This window comes from Antennarius striatus, chromosome 6 (assembly GCF_040054535.1).
Source record: "Antennarius striatus isolate MH-2024 chromosome 6, ASM4005453v1, whole genome shotgun sequence".
NCBI lineage: Eukaryota > Metazoa > Chordata > Actinopteri > Lophiiformes > Antennariidae > Antennarius > Antennarius striatus.
Genome location: NC_090781.1, coordinates 609,781 through 633,037, shown reverse-complemented (window position 1 = coordinate 633,037; position 23,257 = coordinate 609,781). Strand labels below are relative to the sequence as shown.

Sequence of the window (23,257 nt, the reverse complement as noted above, 5' to 3'; positions counted from 1 at the left end):
GAAGGCTGCAGCAGAAAAGGGTCACCAGTCGTCTTGGTCTCCATGCCACTGGATTTCTGACCCCAATCTGTCAAGGACAGTGTGGTGACTGTCTGTGCACCAGTCTCCCCACTTTAAACAAAGTCACACTCAGGCGTCTTTTTCAGGGAATCCACCTTACATCCCAGATTAAAGTCCTGTGGCGACCAGTAAGTAGGGACGGGGGCAGGATTGTGAAGTCTGGAAGCCCCTAGTCACAAGCTGGCACATCAGGTGGTGGATGTTAGATGATCGTTGGGCTCTTGGACGGAGACAGAAAGACCTCTATGGTAGCTGCATCCATGACTGAGCAGCCCTTTTTAGGATTCACTCTGCTCACCCCTGACGGGGAAGGGGCTAGAAAGGGTGCCCTAAACATAGCCTGTCTTAAACCTCCCGACTGGAGTACCGCGTCCAGAGGGATCACCAATATGCGGTCGAAAACACAGACACATGAATTTTGGAGCCTGGAATGTGCGCACACTAATGGATAGTGCAACCAGTGATAGGCCGGAGAGGAGAACCGCCATCATTGCCAGGGAACTGAGAAGATGCCGGATTGACATAGCTGCTCTTTCAGAAACCCGACGGGCAGAGGAAGGTCATCTGAAGGAGGAAAAGGGTGGATACACTTTCTTCTGGAAAGGAAAGGGCATAGAGGAGCCTAGGACCCATAGGGTTGGCTTTGCCATCAAGAACCAACTGATCAGTCAGCTCTCTGAACTCCCTGTGGGAATCAGTGAGCGCCTGATGACCCTCCGTCTGGTGCTGGCCAACAACCAGACGCCGACAGTTCTTAGTGCTTATGCACCTACCCTTGTCTCCAATGAGGATGTAAAGGAGACCTTCTATGCCTGTCTGGATGAGGTATTGTCAAAAATCCCCAAGGAAGACAATATCATTATGTTGGGAGATTTCAATGCCAGAGTGGGCCGTGACCACCACCTCTGGAAGGGCACCATTGGAAAGGAAGGCATTGGAAACATCAACTCCAACTGGGTTTTGCTTCTTAGCAAATGTGCTCAATACGACCTTACCATCACCAGTACCATCTTTCGCCAGAAGAACAAACTCAAGGCTTTATGGAGACACCCTCGCTCTAAACAATGGCATCTTATTGACTATGTCATTGTCAGAGCCAGGGATCAGCGAGACGTGAGCATCACAAAGGCCATGATGGATTCAGAGGCCTGCTGGACAGATCACCGCCTGATACGATCCATGATGTCCATCAGACTCAAGAGGAAGAGGAGACTGCAAAAGAAGCAGAGCCGGCAGAGACTAAACCTTGAGAGCCTGAATGAAACTACTACTCAGCAGCTGCTTCAGGCCTCTCTTGGAGAAAGCCTCAGCCAGGAATACCCTGAGGACATTGAAGAACACTGGAGCCTGCTCAAGTCTTCCATCCTTGATACCTGCAGTGCCACTCTCGGTTACAAGTCCAGAAAGCATCAGGACTGGTTTGATGAGAACGACACAGAGATAGAACAGCTCATCTCCAAGAAAAGGGAAACCTTTCATGTCTGGCAAAACGACATAACCTGCAAATCAGAGACAGGCTCACTCTAGAGCCAAGGCTGACATCCAGAGCCGGGTGAGGCAGATCAAAATCACCTGGTGGACAGAAAAGGCACTGGAAATCCAGAGTTTGGCAGACTCTGGTGACACCAGAGGCTTTTTCAGAGCTACTAAGGCCGTTTACTGCCCAAGCCATGGTGGCCGAAACCCTTACGCTCTAAGGACGCGCAGGAGCTGTTGAAGGACAACGAGTCCATAAACAAACGGTGGAGAGAGCACTTTCAGGAACTCCTCAACCGTAACAGCACAACTCACACAGATTTCCTCAGTCACATCCCTCAGAGTCCCATCAGGGAAGACATGGGTGAACCTCCCACTTTAGCAGAGGTCCAAGATGCCACCAGGAGCCTGAAGAACAACAAGGCCTCTGGGCCAGATGGGATCCCAGCTGAGATCCTAAAGGAAGGTGGACCAGAGCTCCAGTGCCGCCTCCATGCCCTCCTTCTGAAGGTCTGGGAAAAAGAACTCCCCTCAGAGCTCAGGGATGCTCTGATAGTGACCATTTTCAAGAAGGGGGACAAAGCTGTTTATGGAAACTACAGGGGTACCTCACTCCTTTCAACAGTTGGCAAAGTACTTGCCCGAGTTCTTGCCAATCGCTTACTGCCACTGTCTGAGGAAGCTCTACCAGAATCGCAGTGCGGTTTTCGCCCATCTAGAAGCACTGCAGACATGATTTTTACAGCACGCCAACTCCAGGAGAAATGCTGTGAGCATTAACAGCCTTTGTTCATGGCTTTCATAGACCTGACAAAGGCCTTTGACACGGTGGATCGCCAGGCCCTATGGAGCATCCTTCTGAGGTATGGCTGCCCGGATAAATACGTCAGAATACTGAGACTATTACATGACGGAATGACAGCCACTATGCTAAACAACAGTGGCTCCATGTCTGAGCCTTTCACTGTAGAGACAGGGGTCAAACAGGGATGCATTATTGCACCCACCCTGTTCTCTGTCTTCATTGCCGCCATACTCCATCTCATTGACAAAGAACTACCAAAGGGAATCCCAATCTGGTATAGAACCGATGGCAAGCTCTCCAACCTTAACAGGTTCAAAGCCAAAACAAAGACCAGAACCACCATAATCATGGAGCTCCAGTATGCGGACGATAATGCCTTTGCAGCACACTCTGCAGAAGACCTCCAGGGCATCTTGAGCACCTTTGCTAAGTCATACAGAGCCCTGGGTCTGGCTGTAAACATCAAGAAGACCCAGGTGCTACATCAACCTCCTCCCAACCAGCCATGTACTCCGCCCATCATAAACGTCAACAACACTACACTCGAAAATGTTGACCACTTCCCTTACCTCAGCAGCCTTCTCTCCTCCAAAGCAGATATTGACTCTGAGGTCAACCATCGCCTGAGCTGTGTCAGTGGAGTGTACGCCAGACTCCGGAAAAGAGTCTTTGAAGACAGAGACCTCCGGGTCGACACCAAGCTCCTGGTGTATAAAGCTGTGGTTCTCCCCACCTTACTGTATGGGGCAGAATCATGGACAACCTACAGCAGGCACCTGAGAGCTCTTGAACAACACCACCACAGAACCTTGAGAAAAATACTCAGGACCAAATGGGAGGACAGACGCACAAACATCAGCGTTCTGGAGGAAACCAGAATACCAAGCATCACCACATTAATAATGCAACACCAACTCCAATAGACAGCACATCTACTCCACATGTCTGACACCCGTCTCCTCAAACGGATACAATACTCCCAGCTGGAGAGAGGTCCGCGAGCCTCAAGTGGGCAAAAGAAACGCTTTAAGGACAACGTCAAGACCAATCTCAAGAAATTCCGGATAACATCTCAGGACTGGGAGCGCATGGCCTTGAACAGGCACAGCTGGAGGGCAGCAGTGCAAGAAAGTGCTGCACATCATGAAAAAGAACTCCGCCGCGTCGCAGAAACCAAACGAGAACTCCGTAAGGAAAAACAAAAGCAGGCTCCAGCACGGTCACAACCCACCACCACTTTCCCCTGCCCACATTGCAAAAAAATATGTGGATCCCGGATCGGCCTCTACACCCACCTGCGAACCCGCAAGTAGACGACCCTGAGAAGACAGTCATACTCGTCTCGAGTGACCGCCGCCGTATACATTTATATATATATATATATCCATCCATCCATCCATCCATTCTCTTCCGCTTATCCGGGGTCGGGTCGCGGGGGCAGCAGCTTAAGCAGGAAGCCCAGACTTCCCTCTCCCTAGCCACTTCGTCCAGCTCCTCCGGGAGAATCCCAAGGCGTTCCCAGGCCAGCCGGGAGACATAGTCTCTCCAGCGTGTCCTGGGTCGTCCCCGGGGCCTCCTCCCGGTAGGACGTGCCCGGAACACCTCACCAGGGAGGCGTCCAGGAGGCATCCTAACCAGATGCCCGAGCCACCTCATCTGGCTCCTCTCGATGCGGAGGAGCAGCGGCTCGACTCTGAGTCCCTCCCGGATGACCGAACTCCTCACCCTATCTCTACGGGAGAGCCCGGACACCCTACGGAGGAAACTCATTTTGGCCGCTTGTATTCGGGATCTCGTTCTTTCGGTCACGACCCATAGCTCGTGACCATAGGTGAGTGCAGGAACGTAGATCGACCGGTAAATCGAGAGCTTTGCCTTTCGGCTCAGTTCCTTCTTCACCACGACGGACCGATACAGAGTCCGCATCACTGCAGACGCTGCACCGATCCGCCTGTCGATCTCCCGTTCCATTGTACCCTCACTCGTGAACGAGACCCCAAGATACTTGAACTCCTCCACTTGGGGCAGGATCTCATCCCCAACCTGGAGAGGGCACTCCACCCTTTTCTGACTATATATATATATATATATATATTCTTTCAACAATATCTTACTGCCTCCCAATCTGGTCCCTCACCACAAAGGAAACTACTGAGCCAATAGCAAGACTGTACAATAGAGTTTATACGATTCATGGTAAATTTCCCCTCTGGACTCACCACTGTACTGCACTTTCTCATTCTAATGCCTTGACCTTCCAGAACTATACAAATAATCAGACTATGAAATTTTACCATTGGATTCAACACATTAACATGTCTTCAACACTCACTGATCTGGTTCCAAGACCCAACATAAGACAGGAACGTCTCACTAGATAAGTCTCCCAAGCACTTATCCCAGTACCAGCTTACAAAAATAGCCATGGTCAGAGATAATTTATTCACACATTTACCCAACTCTTGAAGGAGATACAATATTATATTAGAACAAGAACCTCTGTTACATGTTTTAAACAGACATATAAACACTACCTGATGAAGGATACACTTGCAACCACTAACCTAACCCAACACGTGTGCATACTTCATTCAAGTCCCTGCCTCTTTAAATGTTTTGTGTTGCTGTCTGTTTTGTTGACGGTTTTGTGATGCGTTTCTATCTTTCATGTGCTGTAGAACAGGAACCTGCTGTAAACCAGTTTTAACTGAGTCAGGCCCGATTAATTGTAACTGATTGTTTGTTATGTTACTTTTAATCCTTTCCTGTATAAATAAACAAACAAATAAATAAATAAAATAAATATATATGCAAGTGGTATGAGAAGGACAGTGGCCCTGATGCTCACTAGTCCTCGGCCTCCCTCTTTCCGCTTAGTGTACAGCCTCAGGATGCTGGACTTGGGGTGAAACCCTCCATGCATGGTGAGGAGCTTTCTAGTCTTGATATCTGTGGCTTCTATCTCCTCCTTTGGCCAGCTTATGATCCCAGCGGGGTATCTGATGACAGGCAGTGCATACATGTTGATGGCTCGGACCTTGTTCTTGCCATTCAGCTGACTTCTCAGGACTTGCCTTACTCTCTGGAGGTATTTGGCTGTGGATGACTTCCTTGCGGCCTCCTCATGGTTGCCATTAGCCTGTGGGATTCCAAGGTATTTGTAGCTGTCCTTGATGTCTTCTATCCTGCCCCCTGGTAGGTTGACCCCTTCAGTTCTGATCATCTTGCCTCTTCTTGATACCATCCGGCCACATTTGTCTAATCCGAATGACATCCCTATGTCGTCGCTGTAGATCCTGGTGGTGTGGATCAGTGAGTCAATTTCTCGTTCATTCCTGGCGTACAGCTTGATGTCATCCATGTAGAGGAGATGGCTGATTGTTGTCCCGCTTCGGAATCGGTATCCGTAGCCACTCTTTGTGATGATGTGACTGAGGAGGTTCAGGCCCATATATATATATATATACACACACACACATATATATATACATATATATAGTGGATTCCTACCTACTGGTTCTACAGCGTGTTCATTTGATGATCAGGGCAGACAGATGACTCTTGAGACGATGGTTGAAGTTCGTGGTACTTTAATTAACAGGGCTCTGGGTCGTTCTGTGTGTGTATGTGTGTGTGTGTCTATGTGTAAAAAAAAAATCAAATGAGTAAGTCTAGTAAGACTAAGATAAGTAAGACTTTTTTTAAACTCCAAATGCTTTCACACGTATACATTACACACACACGCGCGCGCGCGCACACACACACACACACACACACACACTGGCAGTATGGAAAATGATCATTTGGACATGAGGGGTGTGGTTGGGGTTGGGGTCTGGACAATGGTTGTGCTTTTGTAACGTTGAGGTGTATCCAGTGATCATGTTGGGTCATATCATCAGTTTTTATTTCAAACAACAGTTTCTCCACTGTGGCAGGTCATAGCTGATTCTTTCTTTGGATAATATTTCCCTTGCTCTAGAAAACACCCGCCTTATATCGCTGTCAAAGCTCAGCACAAACCGAACCACTGAACGTGGTATCAGTCGGGCAAGCAAGGCTTTGGACGTCATTGTTTTTGCCCCCTCACCTAGATGAAGTAAGCCTCCATATGCACTTCCCCAGGAACGCCCCCTCCCCTACTCAATATGCTTTGAAGCCTCGATACGGAACATCACATCATACGAACAACCGCTCTGAAACAGCTGTGTTTGTATGTTGAGGACTACCTGTACAGCACATCATCTACAACACCATCTGCTGCCCAGTGTGGGTACTCCAAACAGTTTTCCACGAGTGCTGGATGGCTTTGGAAATGTTACCCTATGAACAGGACCCAAGTCAGGAGTCTTGTTTTTGTGTTGTTGTTGGGTTTTGTTGTATTGTCGTTGTATTGTTGTTGTGTATTTGTTGTGTTATTGTTGTGTTGTTGTTGTTTTATTGTTGTGTTGTTGTTTTGTAGTTGTTGTGTAGTTGTTGTGTTAATCACCTCTCTTGAAGTCCAGCAGGAACCAGCGGTAACAGAAGTAGAAGTGAGTGTAATCTCCATTCTGCTGCATCAGTTCAAACAGCTCAGAGTCCAGAATCTGACGTCAGGAGAGAAGAAGACGGATGTTAACACACACACACACACGCACACACAAACACACACACAATAATCCATCACCTGGATCAGTGACCTCATGTTGGCAAAGTGTGTGTCCATGGCGCCACCATTAGGGAAGTTCTGACTCATTCTCCTCATGAGCTGAGTGAAGCAACTGTACGCCAGGCACTCTGACACACACACACACACACACACACACACACACACACACACACACACACACACACACACACACACACAGATCATAAGTGATACGGGTTAGCTTCGTTGTGCTGTGGAGCTAACTGGTTCTTCTCACCATCATCCAGGATGACCATGAGTGGGGCCAGCAGGTCACACATGCCCTGAACGTAGCCCATCTCCAGATGCTCCCACACGTAGCTGCAGGAAGACACGAGAGCCGACCAATCACATCCACCCGATGCGCTTCACATCTTCCCAGCAGTAGAAACACCTGAAGCTCGTCCAGGTGAGGCGTTCAGGTGTGTCCTACCTGCACATGATGTTGCGTAGCTTCTCCAGGTTGGCTGTGGTGAAGTAGTAATAGTTGCGGTCGCAGCGCTGCACATCTTTGTCTATCCTGTGGAGGTTGAGGGCGACGGTGTCCAGCAGCTCGATCTGCACATGGGTGTGAACATGGGTGTGAACATCAATGTGAGCATGAGTGTGAACATCAGTGTGAACATGGGTGTGAACATGGTGTGAACATCAGTGTGAACATGGGTGTGAACATGGGTGTGAATATCAGTGTGAACATGGGTGTGAACATCAGTGTGAACATGGGTGTGAACATGGGTGTGAACATAAGTGTGAACATTAGTGTGAACATGGGTGTGAACATCAGTGTGAACATGGGTGTGAACATGGGTGTGAACATGGGTGTGAACATCAGTGTGAACATGGGTGTGAACATGGGTGTGAATATCAGTGTGAACATGGGTGTGAACATGGGTGTGAACATCAGTGTGAACATGGGTGTGAACATGGGTGTGGACATCGGTATGAACATGGGTGTGAACATCAATGTGAACATCAATGTAAACATCAGTGTGAACATCAGTGTTAACATGAGTATGAACATGGTCGTGAACATCGGTGTGAACATGGGTGTGAAGATGGGTGTGAACATTGGTGTGAACATGAGTGTGAACATGAGTGTGAACAAGGGTGTGAACATAGGTGTGAATTTGGGTGTGAACATCAATGTGAACATGGGTGTGAAGATGGATGTGAACATGGGTGAGAACATGGGTGTGCATATCAATGTGAACATCAGTGTAAACATGCGTGTGAACATCAGTGTGAACATGGGTGTGAACATCAGTGTGAAAATGGGTGTGAACATGGGTGTGAACATGGCTGTGAACATGGGTGAACATGATCTCGTTCTTTACCACATCAATGTGAACATCAGTGTAAACATCAGTGTGAACATCAGTGTGAATATCAGTGTAATCATCAGTGTGAACATCAGTGTGAACATGGGTGTGAACATGGGTGTGAAAATGGGTGTGAACATCGGTGTGAACAGGGGTGTGAACATCGGTGTGAACATCAGTGTGAACATGGATGTGAACATGGGTGTGAACATCAATGTGAACATGGGTGTGAACATGGGTGTGAACATCAGTGTGAACATGGGTGTGAACATCAGTGTGAACATGGGTGTGAACATGGGTGTGAACATGGGTGTGAACATGGGTGGGAACATGGGTGTGAACATCAATGTGAAATGTGAACATGGGTGTGAACATGGTGGTAAAATCAATGTGAACATCAGTGTAAACATCAGTGTGAACATCAGTGTGAACATGGGTGTGAACATCAGTGTGAAAATGGGTGTGAACATGGGTGTGAACATGGCTGTGAACATGGGTGAACATGATCTCGTTCTTTACCACATCAATGTGAACATCAGTGTAAACATCAGTGTGAACATCAGTGTGAATATCAGTGTAATCATCAGTGTGAACATCAGTGTGAACATGGGTGTGAACATGGGTGTGAAAATGGGTGTGAACATCGGTGTGAACAGGGGTGTGAACATCGGTGTGAACATCAGTGTGAACATGGATGTGAACATGGGTGTGAACATCAATGTGAACATGGGTGTGAACATGGGTGTGAACATCAGTGTGAACATGGGTGTGAACATCAGTGTGAACATGGGTGTGAACATGGGTGTGAACATGGGTGTGAACATGGGTGTGAACATCAATGTGAAATGTGAACATGGGTGTGAACATGGTGGTAAAATCAATGTGAACATCAGTGTAAACATCAGTGTGAACATGGGTGTGAACATGGGTGTGAACATCAATGTGAACATGGGTGTGAACATTTGTATGAACATGGGTGTGAAAATCGGTGTGAACATGGGTGTGAGCATGGGTGTGAACATCAATGTGAACATGGGTGTGAAAATCGGTGTGAACATCGGTGTGAACATCGGTGTGAACATCGGTGTAAACATGTATGTGAACATCAGTGTGAACATAGGTGTGAACATCAGTGTGAACATGGGTGTGAATATCAATGTGAACATGGGTGTGAACATCAGTGTGAACATGGGTGTGAACATCAGTGTGAACATGGGTGTGAACATGGGTGTGAACATCAATGTGAACATGGGTGTGAACATGGGTGTGAACATCAGTGTGAACATGGGTGTGAACATGGGTGTGAACATCAGTGTGAACATGGGTGTGAACATCAGTGTGAACATGGGTGTGAACATCAGTGTGAAAATGGGTGTGAACATGGGTGTGAACATCAATGTGAACATGGGTGGGAACATGGGTGTGAACATCAATGTGAAATGTGAACGTGGGTGTGAACATGGTGGTAAAATCAATGTGAACATCAGTGTAAACATCAGTGTGAACATGGGTGTTAACATGGGTGTGAACATCAGTGTGAGCATGGGTGTGAACATGGGTGTGAACATCAGTGTGAACATGGGTGTGAATTTGGGTGTGAACATCAATGTGAACATGGGTGTGAAGATGGATGTGAACATGGGTGAGAACATGGGTGTGCATATCAGTGTGAACATCAGTGTGAACATGGGTGTGAACATCAGTGTGAACATGGGTGTGAACATGGGTGTGAACATGGGTGTGAACATGGGTGTGAACATGGGTGGGAACATGGGTGTGAACATCAATGTGAAATGTGAACATGGGTGTGAACATGGTGGTAAAATCAATGTGAACATCAGTGTAAACATCAGTGTGAACATGGGTGTGAACATGGGTGTGAACATCAATGTGAACATGGGTGTGAACATTTGTATGAACATGGGTGTGAAAATCGGTGTGAACATGGGTGTGAGCATGGGTGTGAACATCAATGTGAACATGGGTGTGAAAATCGGTGTGAACATCGGTGTGAACATCGGTGTGAACATCGGTGTAAACATGTATGTGAACATCAGTGTGAACATAGGTGTGAACATCAGTGTGAACATGGGTGTGAATATCAATGTGAACATCAGTGTGAACATGGGTGTGAACATGGGTGTGAACATCAGTGTGAACATGGGTGTGAACATGGGTGTGAACATCAATGTGAACATGGGTGTGAACATGGGTGTGAACATCAGTGTGAACATGGGTGTGAACATGGGTGTGAACATCAGTGTGAACATGGGTGTGAACATCAGTGTGAACATGGGTGTGAACATCAGTGTGAAAATGGGTGTGAACATGGGTGTGAACATCAATGTGAACATGGGTGGGAACATGGGTGTGAACATCAATGTGAAATGTGAACGTGGGTGTGAACATGGTGGTAAAATCAATGTGAACATCAGTGTAAACATCAGTGTGAACATGGGTGTTAACATGGGTGTGAACATCAGTGTGAGCATGGGTGTGAACATGGGTGTGAACATCAGTGTGAACATGGGTGTGAATTTGGGTGTGAACATCAATGTGAACATGGGTGTGAAGATGGATGTGAACATGGGTGAGAACATGGGTGTGCATATCAGTGTGAACATCAGTGTGAACATGGGTGTGAACATCAGTGTGAACATGGGTGTGAACATGGGTGTGAACATGGGTGTGAACATGGGTGTGAACATGGGTGGGAACATGGGTGTGAACATCAATGTGAAATGTGAACATGGGTGTGAACATGGTGGTAAAATCAATGTGAACATCAGTGTAAACATCAGTGTGAACATGGGTGTGAACATGGGTGTGAACATCAATGTGAACATGGGTGTGAACATTTGTATGAACATGGGTGTGAAAATCGGTGTGAACATGGGTGTGAGCATGGGTGTGAACATCAATGTGAACATGGGTGTGAAAATCGGTGTGAACATCGGTGTGAACATCGGTGTAAACATGTATGTGAACATCAGTGTGAACATAGGTGTGAACATCAGTGTGAACATGGGTGTGAATATCAATGTGAACATGGGTGTGAACATCAGTGTGAACATGGGTGTGAACATCAGTGTGAACATGGGTATGAACATGGGTGTGAACATCAGTGTGAACATGGGTGTGAACATCAGTGTGAACATGGGTGTGAACATGGGTGTGAACATCAATGTGAACATGGGTGTGAACATCAGTGTGAACATGGGTGTGAACATGGGTGTGAACATCAGTGTGAACATGGGTGTGAACATCAGTGTGAACATGGGTGTGAACATCAGTGTGAAAATGGGTGTGAACATGGGTGTGAACATCAATGTGAACATGGGTGGGAACATGGGTGTGAACATCAATGTGAAATGTGAACGTGGGTGTGAACATGGTGGTAAAATCAATGTGAACATCAGTGTAAACATCAGTGTGAACATGGGTGTTAACATGGGTGTGAACATCAGTGTGAGCATGGGTGTGAACATGGGTGTGAACATCAGTGTGAACATGGGTGTGAACATGGGTGTGAAAATCGGTGTGAACATCTGTGTGAACATCGGTGTGAACATGTATGTGAACATCAGTGTGAACATAGGTGTGAACATCAGTGTGAACATGGGTGTGAACATCAATGTGAACATGGGTGTGAACATCAGTGTGAACATGGGTGTGGACATCAGTGTGAACATGGGTGTGAACATTAGTGTGAACTTGGGTGTGAACATCAGTGTGAACATGGGTGTGAACATGGTGTGAGGCGTGTTTAACGTGAAGCCCTGCCCTCCCCAGCACACGTGTGTCTCTGTACATACTGTATATGAGGAGAGGGAGGGGGCTGTCCCCTCTGCAGCCGCCCCGCTGGTCACCATCTTCTCCAGCTGACTGCACAGCCTGTCCTCAGACAGAGAGTCCTGACGCCCCCCCAGAGTCCTGCCCTCCTCCCCGACGCCCCCCTCCTCCTCCGTGCTCTGGCCGTCCTCTATGCTGGACAGGATCTGGGAGTGAGCCGAGGTCACAGAGTAGTTTCTGGAGGAGGGGAGACCTGAGTCAGGGGAGTCAAACTCCACCAGGGGGCGCTCCTCTGGGGGGAGTGCTGCAGGGGGAACCAGGGTGGTCATGGTGGGGGTGCTGTCCTCTCCACTATGGGTCTCCTGGCTCCCCTCATCCGGCTCGTCCACCGACATAAAGACCTGGAGCAGGACGGAGGTCACAGGTCACAGGTCAGTCACTGACACTGACTGGATGAGTGGTCAGCTGTTTGTTTTTTTTATTTGAATCTGTTTGCGTTGATGACATCACAGTGACATCATTGGTAGGTGATAACAAATTTACAATATTAGGTGGTGATTAATAGTCTTATAACTCACAGGGATTTATGACTAAATATGGACGTTGAACTTAGTTAATCAACATACTACCAGCGCCACGCTGATGACACTCAGTTTTATGTGTCTGATTATTATCTGGATAAAAAACATTCCAGTGGTCTTATTTTCAGCATTAATATTTCATTTATCTATTACTTTGACTATTTGTGTTCAGGTCTAAGGGTTTACATTCATCTCTTCATACCTAAGTTCATCCATTAATTTTAAAGTCCTGTATTTGCATGTAGATATCTTTTAAAATACTGCAGTACCTCGAGATGGAAGCTGCTGAAGTTAATTGAGATACGAGTCGTCGCTCTGTCAGTATTTTGCTTCTACATACAAGTGAAATCTGAGATATGAGTCGTGCTTCAGGACACCATCGCTAGTTTGGGGATGGATACGACATCAATGAGACCGGATCTCGTTCTTTACCACGTGTTGGTGGATGGATACATCAGTGAGACCGGATCTCGTTCTTTACCACGTGTTGGTGGATGGATACATCAGTGAGACCGGATCTCGTTATTTACCACGTGTTGGTGGATGGATACGACATCAGTGAGACCGGATCTCGTTCTTTACCACGTGTTGGCGGATGGATACGACATCAGTGAGACCGGATCTCGTTCCTTACCACGTGTTGGTGGATGGATACGACATCAGTGAGACCGGATCTCGTTCCTTACCACGTGTTGGTAGATGGATACAAAGTGAGACAGGATCTCGTTCTTTACCACATGTTGGCGGATGGATACGACATCAGTGAGACGGATCTCGTTCTTTACCACGTGTTGGTGGATGGATACGGCATCAGTGAGACCGGATCTCGTTCTTTACCACGTGTTGGCGGATGGATACGACATCAGTGAGACCGGATCTCGTTCTTTACCACGTGTTGGCGGATGGATACGACATCAGTGAGACCGGATCTCGTTCTTTACCACGTGTTGGCGGATGGATACGACATCAGTGAGACCGGATCTCGTTCTTTACCACGTGTTGGTGGATGGATACATCAGTGAGACCGGATCTCGTTCTTTACCACGTGTTGGTGGATGGATACATCAGTGAGACCGGATCTCGTTCTTTACCACGTGTTGGTGGATGGATACAACATCAGGGAGACCGGACCTCATTCCTTACCAGGTGTTGGTGGATGGATACAAAGTGAGACCGGATCTCGTTCTTTACCACGTGTTGGCGGATGGATACGACATCAGTGAGACCGGATCTCGTTCTTTACCACGTGTTGGCGGATGGATACGACATCAGTGAGACTGGATCTCGTTCTTTACCACGTGTTGGCGGATGGATACGACATCAGTGAGACCGGATCTCGTTCTTTACCACGTGTTGGTGGATGGATACATCAGTGAGACCGGATCTCGTTCTTTACCACGTGTTGGTGGATGGATACAAAGTGAGACCGGATCTCGTTCTTTACCACGTGTTGGCGGATGGATACGACATCAGTGAGACCGGATCTCGTTCTCGTTGGTGGGGTAAAGACGTAACTCGTGTGTTCTCCTGACTTAGCGTTGCTTTTCATTCTTTATCATTGTTCATGTAACTTAAAGTTAAATCCATACAGGTAAAGTCTGCGTGTCTATTGGCTGATTTAAAAAGGCATTTTTTTCATAACTGAAGGGTTTTGGATGTTTTTTATAAGGCTGGAAAGCTTTAAATGATTTTAGTTATTTTAAATGGGGAAACTTTGTTTGACCTTTGTCCTCAGTCACAGAACGGGTTAAACTCGTGTCTCCAGGTACGACTGTGGACGTTTGTGTTCGGTGGATTATGACAGCAGTCAGATGTTCTTTAACGGTGGGTTTCTTCACCTCGTTGCTGAGGGTGGAGTCTCGGTGAACCAATCGCAGGACGTGGCTGTCGATGCTGCTGCCAGAGGACAGCTTGGCGAAGATGGCCGACTGCATCTCCTTCTCCCTCTGCTTGACGATCACCTCGCAGGCCTTCCACTCCCGCATCACCTGCTGGTAGCGCTCGCTGATCTTTGCATCAATCTGTACAAGAAAAACAAGCAGACACACATTTAGACTGTGTGTGTGTGTGTGTGTGTGTGTGTGTGTGTGTGTGTGTGTGTGTGTGTGTGTGTGTGTGTGTGTTCTCTACCTGGCTCATGTCCTTTTTGCCCATGCCGAACTTGTAGTGTCCCAACAGGAACGGCCAGACCTCCTTCCTGATTTCATGCTGAACTCCACCGTAATAAACCAGCCTGAGCAGCTCCAGCTCCTTGTAGTTCTACACACACACACACACACACACACACACACACACACACACACACACACACACACACACACACACACACACACACACACACACACACACATACACAACCCATTTTATCATAAATATCCAAAGAAAAGGTTGACTGAAATAAGAAGGAGCTTGGTGTGAGTGATGATGAAGTGAGGAAGAGGAAGTGAGGAAGAAGAAATGAGCAACAACCAATGGGAGACATGTAGAATGTAAACCAGTCTTGATGCTGATGGAGTTGGTGAACGCTCCAGGAAATGAGCCGTCCCTTCAGCGATTAAAACTCTGTGTGTGTTGAGGGGGGGCCCACAGAACCACACCAGTGAAGAACACATTGTGTTTAAACCAAACCACCTGTGTCCGACCCCCCCTCAGGTAAAAGCCCCCTTCAGCCAAAACTCTGCCCTCTGGTGGATCACTGGTGCACTGCGTGCTCCTCTCATCCATCTTCTTGATGACGAGATGATCGTAATCACATTTCGGGTCACGGGTCTGCTGCAGGCTATCCCAGGTGCTTACAGGTAAGAGGCGGGGTACACCCTAGACACGTCGCCAGCGCATCTTAGGGCAACACAATTCACCTCAGCTGCATGTTTTTGGAGGTGGGAGGAAGCCAAAGAAACTGGATAGACCTCACGCCAACACGGGGAGAAGGGTGTCGAACCCAGAACCTTCTTGCTGTGAGGCTACGACCCTGTTTTCATTCAGACTTGGTTAAAATAGAAGATGTGATCAAACGGCTCGGATGAACACGGCGTGCAGGAGTGTTAGTGATCACGTCACGGTGTCGAGGCCCAGAGGCGCATTCAGATCGGTTCCTGCCGGGTCTGTGTCCGGTCCACCAGGATCCACTGAGCACCAGTAAAGAAGACGGACTGGTCCCAGTCCACCAGGACCCACTGAGCACCGGTAAAGAAGACGGACTGGTCCCAGTCCACCAGGACCCACTGAGCACCGGTAAAGAAGACGGACTGGTCCCAGTCCACCAGGACCCACTGAGCACCAGTAAAGAAGACGGACTGGTCCCAGTCCACCAGGATCCACTGAGCACCAGTAAAGAAGATGGACTGGTCCCAGTCCACCAGGACCCACTGAGCACCGGTAAAGAAGACGGACTGGTCCCAGTCCACCAGGACCCACTGAGCACCAGTAAAGAAGACGGACTGGTCCCAGTCCACCAGGATCCACTGAGCACCAGTAAAGAAGATGGACTGGTCCCAGTCCACCAGGACCCACTGAGCACTGATCACATGACCTCCTGCTGATGACAAGCATTAGTGAAGTAAATGTGAGCGATTTACATTTGTCCTATCTTTCTTTTTCTTTCTTTGTTCTTCCTGGAGCGGCGCGGTGGTCCAGCGGGTGGCGCTGTTGCCTCACAGCCAGAAGGTTCCGGGTTCGAGTCCCGCTCTTTGTGGAGTTTGCATGATCTCCCCGTGTCTCCAGGTTCTCCACCTCCAGAAACATTCAATCTAGGTGAACGGGTAACACCACATTGTGCGTGAGCGGATGAGTTTGTGTTATTCATGGTGGCGTCTTGTCAGGGTGTACCCCGCCTCTCGCCCAGAACCAGCTGGGACACGTTTCAGTTCTCCGCCAGACACACAAGCAGCAGAAGACAACATGATTACGAGTCCTTCATCAGCTCCCAACGTAATCTGTAATCCCTTGTGCCATAATCCCAGGAAACCCTTGACCAAAATAAACCAGACCGGCTAACTTGCTCAGAAGCTAGTAGTCGATCGTCAGTCAAACAGCCCCATTGGCCCGTCCAGCAGCAGTACAGCACGTCATTGGTTCATCAGGTGATCAATGACTGGTTCCTTTACCACGGCGCCATGTCCTGGAATCACCCCCTCAGTTCAACCAATCAACCGACCTCGACACGCTCCGTTTATGTGAACTGTGACCCTAACAGCCAATCACACCCCTTCACCAGCGGCGCCCCGGGTCACTAGACTCCTCTGGATCTGGACCTCAGGACATCTCTCGTGAGCGTCGGGGTGGATCTGAGGGGGCAGATCCAGAACGTGTTTAACAGGGTCTCTCCTGGGTCCAGTGTCTCCACTGGTTCCAGGTGTGTGATGTAACGTGTCAGGTGTTCATTTGTTAACAGGTAAATGAGACGAAGTCTTCATGACGGCTGTGATCCCCCTGAAGATTCATTCCAGGACTTCCTCCCTGGGACACCGGTTTGGATTCTTCTGAATGAGTTCCGGTAAGGACTGAAGCTACAATTAGTTTAATTCAAACTCAATATGTGTAATAAAACTCCATGTTTAACGTCTGGTCAGCAGGACTGTTCATCACAGGCTGCTTCGGCTCATCTCAATGATTAAATATTGCAAATGAGTCCCAGGGAGCAACAGAACCATGATTCACCTGGATCACCAGAACCTCAACGCAGATGACCTGCAGCCATGATTTCTGGCTCCTGACTGGTCAGCAGATGAGGGGGTGATGTGGTGTCAGAGGGACGACTGAGACGCTGCTCTGGATGGAGGCAGAGTCCAGTCCACCCCTCAGACTCTCGGACCAGACCCACCTTGCAGTCCTTCTGGTATTTGCTCCAGACCTCTTTGCTGAGGCCGCCGGACGCCTCGCAGGGTCTGTCTGGAGGAACGATGTTATGGTTGACCAGCGCTGACAGGTGAGTCCTCACCGTGGACAGGTGTCTGCAGTAGGCCAGCCCTGATTGGCCAGTGAGAGAGACAGAGAGGAAGAGGAGACAGAAGGAGAAGATGAGAGAAGATTCTCCAGATTTATAACCTGTAAACATCTGCTTCCTCATCCTCGATGAGAGGAAGAGATGTTGAACTATGTTCATCCAGCAGCTGTTCAGCTCGTCTTCTACTGACTCACTGAAGTTAACAAAGACATGAGGAGATACTGTATGTCCATACAGGCAGAGAGCAAATAAAGAAATGATTAACTATTGAGAACAATGCCTAATTGTGTAACAGCTCAGAACACACGTGTGAGGCCTGTGAGGCGTGTGGAGCGTGATGTACTCACATCCATAGAAGGCTCTGGAGACAATCTGCCTCTTCATGTTCTGGCAGAGCATCTTCAGAGGGATGCTGGAGGAGAGGAAGCAGCTGTGAAACACTCACGTCTACGGACCACATCGTGTTTCAATCATCGCTGCGTAGATTTTCATTTAAAAAGCTCCAGATTATATAATTAGGGAAGAAAATCGGAAAAACTCCCCCCGGTCATGAGACCTGATGGTCAGAACATACGTGTGAATGTCAGCCGGGTTGTGGATGCAGGTGCAGCCGGCCGGGAAGTCGAAGGACACGTTGCCTCCAGCCGTGGAGCAGGACTGGCACAGCGGCTCCTGAGAGGTTCCTTCGGCCTGTTGCCATGACGATGGGCTGCCTCCAAAACCCTGCATCTCCATCATCTCCCCGTGGTCTGAAGCGGAGACAGCGACAGTCAGAAGATGGAGGTCTCTGAATCGGCTTCACTCCGGCTACGCCTCACATATTATGACTCAGGTCCCTCAGCTCAACCTTAAATACATCTCCATGTATTTCTGCTGGTATCCATGACAACCAAAGATGAGGATGAGGATGGATGAAGGCTTTACACTCATCTACACATGACAGGAAGAACAAGCAGAGGGAGGAGAGCGGAAGTGAAGAGGTGACGGATCAGGTAGCAGGAACGTGCTGGAGGACGGGGGACGGCTGGAGATCAGGTTGTAGGGGGGCCATGCTGGTCAAGTCCATTGGGGGGGGGGGGGCAGAGGAGACAGCAGAGCAGATACACTCCATACAAACAGGACAGAGCAGGAGGAAGAGGAGGAGAGGTGAAGGGTGGACAGAGGAGGTAAAGCTGACGCCCATGCAGGATGCTCCGAACCAGAATGAGACACGACACAGAAAGGAAACCACCTCAAAGCCACAGGGGGGGGGCAAAAGAACTCCAACATTAAGTTAATGCTCTTCACCTTAATTCTTCAGGTTGGAGCTGATGACCTGTCATAAATATGAAGCTGTGCTTTGGTTGTTGAACAACCCAAAAACAAATAATATTAAGAACAAAAGAAGCCAACAGAAAAAAGGCTGGAGTGGGGCCGACATCCGCCCCCCCCCTTTACTTTAGTCTGAACAGATCAGCAGCTGCTTGAGGATCAGGAACGCGACCCTCACACGAGGACTCCACGTCTCTACTACTGCGGAACCCCACAGGACCGGGATGAGAGGGGGCGGGGTGCAGGAGGGGGCGGGGACAGGGTGGAGGGGGCGGGGTGCAGGAGGGGGCGGGGACAGGGGTGCTGGTGAAGAATTACAGTGAACAGCATTGCAGCAAACGACTGCACAAACACAGGAGAAACGACTGAGGAAGTGAGGAGAAGCAGACTGAGGCAGAAACAGTCGCTCTGTGGACATCAGCGTCTGCATGCAGACAGAAGGCGTGTGGCAAGAGTGAGATGACAGGACGAAGGAAAGGAGTCAAATTAAAGGAGTGCAAAAAGACGAAGCAAATCATCAGAGTGAGTCCCAACAGCGCCACTCGCAGCGAGGCAGGCAGCACTGCACATCCCACAATGCAAAGGGGCCAGGTGAGAAAGACCTGGAAACGTTTGGTCTGTGAACCAGCGATTAAAGCAGGTGATCGATGAGCTGCCATCAAACCAGTTCTCATGTGAGCGGCAGAAGTGTGTGTGTGTGTGTGTGTGTGTGTGTGTGTGTGTGTGTGTGTGTGTGTGTGTGTGTGTGTGTGTGTGAGTTCTATTGAGAGGGGGGATATCTAACACCAACATGTTCACAGCTCTACCACCTCCAGGTTAACACTGGGTCAACGCTACACGGGGATGTTTAATATTAAATGACTGACAGTTAAAATATCATAATGAGTGCTGTCACAGACTTCCTCTTTTCTTCCTCACTTCCTCCTCTCTTCCTCCTCACTTCCTCCTCTCTTCTTCCTCTTTCGTCCGGGGCTGCAGCCCCCTGCTCTGACAGGAAACACCCTCCAAGGAACGCCTTGCTAACGGCGACTACACTGATGACCCTCATGGATGACCCTGACGGCTACAGAGGAACAGCGTAGCATTAGCACGTAGCATTAACAAACCAGTTACGTGACATTAAGGTGACTAAAAGAAGCTAAAATGTCATTAGCATGCAGCTGACTAGCATTGTAGACAAAGAGCAGCACTGCTTTAGATGTGGTATTGTTCTCCAGTAGCTAGCTGGTGGTTCGTTAGCAGCTAGCTAGTTTAGCAGCTAACGCTCAGGATGCGCTCAGACTGCAGTAACGTCTATCACATTAACACTGATCCGTGGTCTCAGACATGCAGAAAATAACACGGGATGATCCTGTCAGGCAGCGCTACACCGCCTCACATGGAGATGATGTCATCTCACATGTAGCGACAACATGCTAGAGTATTAGCATCACATGGTGAACGACTGGTTGAGACATTGAGAACAAAGATGAAACATTGTGAGAGTAGAGCCATAACACGAGAACGAAGGCATAAAAATGTAATAGTACAATAACATGTTACTACAACTGGTCTGTCGTACTGTTCTGCAGTACTGGTCAGCAGTACAGGTCTGTAGTACTGGTTTGTAGTAATGGTTTGTAGTATAGGTCTGGAGTACTGCTCTGTAGTACAGACCAGGACTACAGAGCAGTCTGTAGTGAGTCTGTACTGGTCTGTAGTACTGGTCCTTTGAACTGGACTGCCTTACTGGACTGTAGAACTAGAGGGTAACACAGTTGTACCTTGAGATACAAGTTTAATTAAGTCCATTACTGAACTTGTATCTCAAACATTTTCCCATTTCAAATAACTAAAATTGGAATCTGTTCCAATCTAATAGCTAAGCCCCAAACTCCCTAAATTTTTTGATCAGACAATAAACATGCAGATTTTACCTGTGTATAGTTAATTACATATCTTCTTCTCCTTTCGGCTTTTCCCTTCAGGGTTGCCACAGCGAATCAATTACCTCCATCTCTGGGCTTGTCCTTTGCATCCTCTTCTCTCACACCAACTACCTTCATGTCCTCTTTCACTACATCCATAAACCTCCTCTTTGGTCTTCCTCTAGGCCTCCTGCCTGGTAGTTCAGAACTCAGCATCCTTCTACCAATATATTCACTATCTCTCCTCTGGACATGTCCAAACCATCTCAGTCTGGCCTCTCTGACTTTATCTCCAGAACCTCTAACATGTGCTGTCCCTCTGATGTACTCATTCCTGATCCTATCCATCCTGGTCACTCCCAGAGAGAACCTCAGCATCTTCATCTCTGCTACCTCCAGCTCTGTCTCCTGTCTTTTCCTCAGGGACACTGTCTCTAGACCAAACAACATCGCTGGTCTCACCACAGTTTTGTACACCTTTCCTTTCATTTTAGCTGAAACTCTTCTATCACACATCACACCTGACACTTTCCTCCACCCGTTCCATCCTGCCTGGACACGCTTCTTCACCTCTTTTCCACACTCTCCATTGCTCTGGACTGTTGAGCCTAAGTACTTCAAATCCTCCACCTTCTTGATCTCTTCTCCCTGTAACCTCACTCTTCCACTTGGGTCCCTCTCATTCACACACATGTACTCTGTCTTACTGCAGCTAACCTTCATTCCTCTCCTTTCCAGGACAAACCTCCACCTCTCTAGCTTCTCCTCCACCTGTTCCCTGCTCTCACTGCAGATCATAATGTCATCTGCAAACATCATAGTCCATGGAGATTCCTGTCCAACCTCGTCTGCAGCCTGTCCATCACCATAGCAACAAGAAGGGGCTCAGAGCTGATCCCTGATGCAGTCCCACCTCCACCTTGAACTCCTTTGTCACACCTACACACACCTCACCACTGTCTTACAGTCCTCATACATGTCCTGCACCGCTCTAACATACTTCTCTGCCACTCCAGACTTCCTCATACAATACCACAGTTCCTCTCTGGACACCCTGTCATCAGCTTTCTCCAGATCTACAAAAACACAATGCAGCTCCCTCTGGCCTTCTCTGTACTTCTCTATCAACATCCTCAAAGCAAATACTGCATCTGTAGTACTCTGTTTTGGCATGAAACCATACTGCTGCTCACAAATGTTCACTTCTGCCCTTAGTCTAGCTTCCACTACTCTCTCCCATAACTTCATTGTATGGCTCATCAGCTTTATTCCTCTGTAGTTGCCACAACTCAGCACTTCTCCTCCATTCCTCAGGCATCTTCTCACTATCTAAGATCCTGTTGAACAACCCAGTCAGAAACTCTACTGCCACCTCTCCTAGACACTTCCAAACCTCTACAGGTATATCATCAGGGCCGACTGCCTTTCCACTCTTCATCCTCTTCAATGCCCTCCTCACTTCATGCTGACTAATCTTTGCTACTTCCTGGTCCACAGCAGTCACCTCTTCTAGTCTTTGTTCTCTCTCATTTTCTACGTTCATCAACTCTTCAAAGTACTCTTTCCATCTTCCCATCACACTACTGGCACCTGTCAATAGACTTCCATCCCTATCCTTAATCACCCTAACCTGCTGCACGTCCTTCCCATCTCTGTCTCTCTGTCTTGCCAACCTGTATAGATCAGTCTCTCCCTCCTTACTGTCCAACCTAGCATACAAGTCATCATCAGCTTCTTGTTTGGCCTTTGCTACCTCTACCTTCACCTTACGCTGCATCTCCCTGTACTCCTGTCTACTCTCCTCAGTCCTCTCAGTGTCCCACTTCTTCTTAGCTAACCTCTTTCTCTGTATACACTCCTGTACCTCCTCATTCCACCACCAAGTCTCCTTATCTACTTTCCTTCCAGATGACACACCAAGTACTCTCCTACCTGTCTCCCTGATCACATTAGCTGTAGTTGTCCAGTCATCTGGAAGCACCTCCTGACCACCCAGAGCCTGTCTTAACTCCTACCTGAAAGTCATGCAACACTCTTCCTTTTTCAGCTTCCACCATTTCGTCTTCTGCTCTGCCTTTGTCCTCTTCATCTTCCTCACCACCAGAGTCATCCTACACACCACCATCCTATGCTGTTTGGCTACACTCTCACCTACCACTACTTTACAGTCACTGATCTCCTTCAGGTTACACCGTCTACACCAGATGTAGTCTACCTGTGTGCTCCTACCTCCACTCTTATAGGTCACCCTATGTTCCTGCCTCTTCTGGAAGAAAGTATTCACTACAGCCATTTCCATCCTTTTTGCAAAGTCAACTACCATCTGTCCTTCTGCGTTCCTCTCCTGGATACCAAACCTGCCCATCACCTCCTCATCACCTCTGTTTCCTGCACC

General features: G+C 48.2%; 1 protein-coding gene across 3 annotated transcripts in view; it reads right to left on the bottom strand.

Annotated features, from left to right (window-relative positions):
* The window catches only part of sgsm2 (small G protein signaling modulator 2), a 93,495-nt gene that overhangs the window by 3,629 nt on the left and 66,609 nt on the right, over nucleotides 1-23,257 (bottom strand). For all 3 annotated transcript variants that reach the window (XM_068316894.1, XM_068316895.1, XM_068316896.1), the window contains 10 exons: nucleotides 18,219-18,393; nucleotides 17,992-18,056; nucleotides 17,522-17,667; nucleotides 14,830-14,958; nucleotides 14,538-14,720; nucleotides 12,142-12,519; nucleotides 7,441-7,565; nucleotides 7,246-7,328; nucleotides 7,008-7,117; nucleotides 6,831-6,927 (listed from right to left, as the gene is read on the bottom strand). In XM_068316894.1, coding sequence (XP_068172995.1) covers nucleotides 6,831-6,927; nucleotides 7,008-7,117; nucleotides 7,246-7,328; nucleotides 7,441-7,565; nucleotides 12,142-12,519; nucleotides 14,538-14,720; nucleotides 14,830-14,958; nucleotides 17,522-17,667; nucleotides 17,992-18,056; nucleotides 18,219-18,393 — 1,491 coding nt within the window. The remainder of the gene's footprint in view (nucleotides 1-6,830; nucleotides 6,928-7,007; nucleotides 7,118-7,245; nucleotides 7,329-7,440; nucleotides 7,566-12,141; nucleotides 12,520-14,537; nucleotides 14,721-14,829; nucleotides 14,959-17,521; nucleotides 17,668-17,991; nucleotides 18,057-18,218; nucleotides 18,394-23,257) is intronic.